At 38.8% G+C, this 4,949-nt stretch overlaps 1 protein-coding gene across 1 annotated transcript in view; it reads left to right on the plus strand.

Moving 5' to 3' along the window:
• LOC106530867 (sodium-dependent neutral amino acid transporter B(0)AT3) overlaps positions 1-4,414 on the plus strand; it is a 13,919-nt gene extending 9,505 nt beyond the window's left edge. The window contains exons 9-12 of the mRNA XM_014026576.1: positions 24-228; positions 307-466; positions 566-728; positions 3,940-4,414. Of these exons, the coding sequence (XP_013882030.1) occupies positions 24-228; positions 307-466; positions 566-728; positions 3,940-4,158 (747 nt within the window). The 3' untranslated portion in view covers positions 4,159-4,414. The remainder of the gene's footprint in view (positions 1-23; positions 229-306; positions 467-565; positions 729-3,939) is intronic.
• Positions 4,415-4,949: the final 535 nt, after the last annotated feature.

Consider the following 4,949-nt stretch of genomic DNA (forward strand, 5'->3'; position numbering starts at 1 on the left):
TATATATATTATTCCTCCCGAAGAGTGCTTCAGGTACTGGCCTGGCTTTTATTGTGTTCACGGAAGCTGTCTTGGAGATGCCCGGCTCACAGATATGGGCCATATTGTTCTTCGTCATGCTCTTCAGCCTGGGTCTCTCCTCCATGTTTGGCAACATTGAGGGCATCCTCACACCCATCAATGACCTCAAACTGGTTCCCAAGTGGGTTCCCACTGAACTTCTGACAGGTACCTAATCCAGCTGAAGTCATTTTAAACAGACATTTGATTGATTTCACTGAAATATTGTTTTCCTCACTTTCTCAGGAATAATTTGCTTGGTTTCCTTCTTGGTGGCCCTGATCTTCACCCAAGGTTCAGGAAACTACTGGGTGGAGGTCTTTAACAGCTATGTGGGCTCTGTACCTCTGCTCATCATTGCATTCTTTGAGATTGTTGGAGTCATTTACATCCATGGAATTAAAACGTAACTTCTTCTTCTCTTTCCACTCCATTTCTTAAATCGTCTGAAACTTTTTCACAACTTTGATCCACATTTTCTTGTTTGCATCGTGTCCTCTTACAGTTTCAGTGAAGACATCTATTTCATGACTGGGAGGAGGCCCAACATCTATTGGAAGGCCTGTTGGATGGTGATTAGTCCAGTCATGCTCCTGGTGGTGTTAGTTGCTTATGTGGTTATGCAGGCACAGAAATACCCGATGTATCCAGCGTGGGACCCAAACTATGTAAGCATTGCAAGACAACTAAACTGATAAGAAAACTCAAATTAGCGCATGTAGAATTAAAACATAAGCCAATATTCAGTTATTTTTGTAACATAGAAACTAATTTTGGCTGTGAAAGGACAAGAATATCACACTGTATTTAGCATACAAATTATGTGAACCTTAGTTTGACAATCAGTGCTAATTATACTGTCAACTATTAAAATTATGATGTAAAAATCATGACATGCAATTATGTTTGGACTATATAGCTCAGCACAAACCAGGTACTTGCAAGGCACAAACCAATTACATGTGTGGTATCCTTGGGAACAGGACAGTACGTAAGTGACCTAATACTCTGTACTAACAGGGTACAGTATATGCTTGGCTTTTATGTACCAGTTACTTACTATGTACTTACCAAGCATTAGGTTTTGCTTCCCACATTTGTCCATGTTATCTAACTACTTTAAGGCTCTAAAAATGCACTAAAGTCCAGTCTTTGGGCAGCATGACAACTAAGTGTTTAGCATTGATTTTCTCTCAGTAGGAAGGTCCTTAATCCCGGGTTTGGACCCAGAGTCTCGTGCTTGCGTTGGTTTTTTCTGGGTACTTTGGCTTCCTCTCACAATCTAAAAACATGCATGTTAGGTTGCCTTCTGGCTTAGCCTGGTAAAAAACAGCTCACTGTCCTTCGCTTTGCTTTGTACAGAGGTTCTGGAACCTTGGCTATTGAGAAGCGACTTCTTGTTGGAGGCATGGACTTTGTTGAAATTTAAAATGATTGGATCTGATTTACCCAATCACTAAGGTTTATCCGTGACGTACGTAGTGCGTTAGCTTGACCGTGAAGGAGGCTAAGCTAAGAAGCTAACTGGAAAATACATGCACTGCAAACAACCATCCACTACTGGGAACAGAGAAGTACAGAACCAAACAAGAAGGCTGTAAATGATGCTGCAGGCTTTGTGAGACAAATTTTATTTAATTTGGAAGCCTTGTCAACACAGACTGGCTTCATTCACTTCATTGACTGCCATTTTTGCTAAACTACAGGCAGACTAAAATGGCACGGAAAAGCAATGTCATTGTTGTTCACGACTCCTTCTGTTTGCTGATTGGCCTGGTTGAAATTCTACCAGAGAAATCCCAGACAAAGCAGAGAACAGAAACTAGAATTGGGTGGAATTGCATAGGAAGGCAAGGGCCAGGCTACTTCCGTCTGGGTCTCCCTTGCAAAAATGATCTCAATGGGATTTCTATGGTTAAATAAAGTCAAATAAATAAATCATCTAAAGGGTTCTTTTGAAAATGGGCTTCAGAAAAAGATACTTTGAATTTACAATTAAAATCCATTAAAGCTTGGAACTCTACATTTCCTGGTTTAAATTGAGAAAACCCATTGAATTAGGCAATGGTAGCACTGCTCTGAAATGGTTTAGATCCTATCCGGCAGACAGAACATTTTCTATAAAAATTGCAGGATTTGAATCCTCCTTTGCCCCTTTGCTATGTGGGGTTCCCCAGGGTTCTATTCTAGGACCTTTGCTCTTTTATTTACATCTCCATCCTTTAGGTTCAATTTTTAGAAAACACAACATCTCCTTTCACTGTTATCCTGATGATTGCCAAATCTATGTTCCTTTAAGACAAGCTGATGCCTGGTCCATTAAACCTCTTTTATCATGTCTTGAGGATCGTGAAGATTGGATGGCCCTAAACTTTCTGCATTTTAATGAAAAAAAAAAAGACTGCGGTACTTGTTTATTTTTTATCTAGTGGAGGTAGTCAGAGCCCTCCAGTTGACTTAAACCTCTTAGCAACATACCTCAGGTCCACAGCTAAAAACCTTGGTTTTAGGATGGACAGTGATTTTAAACTCAACAATCAAGTAAAGGCCTCTAGTTTTTATCATTTACGGGAAATAGCAAAGATAAAATCTATTCTGCCAAGGCACCAGTTTGAAACAGTAATCCACGCCTTCATTACATCATGGCTGGATTACTGCAATTCCCTTTATTTCAGAGTCATCCAGTCATCCCTCACACATCTGCAGCTGGTGCAAAAATGCTGCTGCACGTTTTTTAACAGGGACACATAAAAAAGAACTCATTACTCCTGTTGTGGCTTCTCCCCACTGGTTGCCTGTGTATTTTAGAGTTCCATCCATCCATCCATCCATTTTCTGTACACGCTTCTTCCTTTTCAGGGTTGCGTGGGTCACTGGTGCCCATATCCAGCAGTCACAGTGCGAGGGGCGGAGTACACCCTGGACAGGTCGCAAGTCCATCACAGGGCCACACATAGAGACAAACAACCATTCACTCTCTCACTCACACCTAGGGACAATTTAGAGTTATCAATTAACCTAACAGTCATGTTTTTGGTCTGTGGGAGGAAGCCGGAGTACCCGGAGAGAACCCACGCATGCATGGAGAGAGCATGCAAACTCTACCCAGAAAGGTATTTCTGGACCGGGATTTGAACCGGTGACCTTCTTGCTGAGAGGCATCAGCTCTACCAACTGAGCCACCGTGCCGCTCTACTTTAGAGTTCATTTTAAAATTCTTGTTTTTACGGTTTTAAACAGCCTTGTCCCAATGCATTTAACAGAGCTCCTCCATCGTTACACTCCTGCTTGGTCCCTCAGGTCTGCTGACCAGCTGCTCCTGGTCATTCCCACCTATAAGCAGAAACTTAGAGGAGAAAGTGTCTTCTCTGTTTATGGCCTTAAGCTCCGGAATGCCTTACTTTTGCATTATTTGACAGGACCCTTCACTGTCCATTTTTAAGATCCATCTGAAAACTTCTTTTTACTCATTGGCCTTCAACCCAACTGATACTTGATTTTACTTAATGTTCTATTTGTATTGATCTTATCTCTCTAACTGTATTTTTATGCTTTATTTATCTTATTTATTTATTACTGATGTTAAGCAATTTGTTTCAGCTGTGGTTGGTGTTAAAGCTCTTTATAAATAAAGTTGTTGTTGAAGATGATGATGATGATTAGAAACAAAACATGTAAAACAAAATAAATCAATCAAAAAAATCTAAAGGAAATCTAATTACAAGAACCACCATAGAGAACTTTCAACCACACATAAAGTAACATTTTGTTTACATTTATTCAAAAGTTCAGTGCTACAAGTGACATGTCACCTTTTTGTGTTAATAACTACATCTACAAATGAATCTGTTTTAATTACTTACACCACTTTTTTTTTAGGAACTATTCCCTCAAACTGAGGTAAAGTCATATCCAGGCTGGGTGTTTGCCATAATTGTACTCCTCTGTGTGCTGCCTGTGATTTCCATCCCTGTGGTGGCTCTCTACAAACTGATCCGCTCCAGAATCAGACAGTCGCAGAGTCGAGCTGAATTTAACCCCTATTGGAATGAAGGTTTTGATCTTGAAACACAGGAGGAGAGGAAGCAAAAGGCTTAAAGAATGGGAAATATTATAAATCAGCAATGTCAGTCACTGAGCACAGAGCATGTAGAGAAAGGGTTAGTTCCAGACTAACCCATTATTTATATTACTTTTAGACTTATGAAACATTTCTTTATCACACCGGGCATACAGGTGTCAGATAATACTAAGTTAGCTTTATGTTAAACCTCTACATTTTTGCACAACACTGTTCACTTATGCAAATGTATACTCTGTGTGCTAAGCATGACCAGACTCTCTTAAGATATATTGCAACAAACTCAACCTACATGTTATTAATATGTTTTATGTTTGCTCTAAATTTGCAAAATACTACATAATAAAAAAATTAACTACCTATTTTTTATTTTGTGTTTTTAGTAAATCATCATTGTAAAAAATGCATTGGGACCAAAATTATTCATTCTATATGTAAATGGTATGTGCAGAATATCAGAACTGTGCAAATATATTTTATTTGCAGGTGACACTAACTTCTTTTGTCTAGGAAATAATCTCCAGCAGCTTTTAGAGAGTCACCACAGAAATGACAAAATTGAAACATTGATGTGATTTAAATAACTTGTCATTAAATTTTAATAAAATCTAATTCATGGCATTCGGTAAAAAAAAGACCCTGCAAAAACACAAAAGAAAGAACAAAAGAAATTTAATTTCTGGGTGTTGTATTGGATCATAAAATCTGCTGGAAACCACAAATTATTCAAATAAGAAAACTGGCAAAACGTTTTGCAATACTGGGGAAAGATCAACACATACTGGACCATAAAGCATTGTTGATTGTA

Source organism: Austrofundulus limnaeus, unplaced genomic scaffold (assembly GCF_001266775.1).
Source record: "Austrofundulus limnaeus strain Quisiro unplaced genomic scaffold, Austrofundulus_limnaeus-1.0 Scaffold569, whole genome shotgun sequence".
NCBI classification, from domain to species: Eukaryota; Metazoa; Chordata; class Actinopteri; order Cyprinodontiformes; family Rivulidae; genus Austrofundulus; species Austrofundulus limnaeus.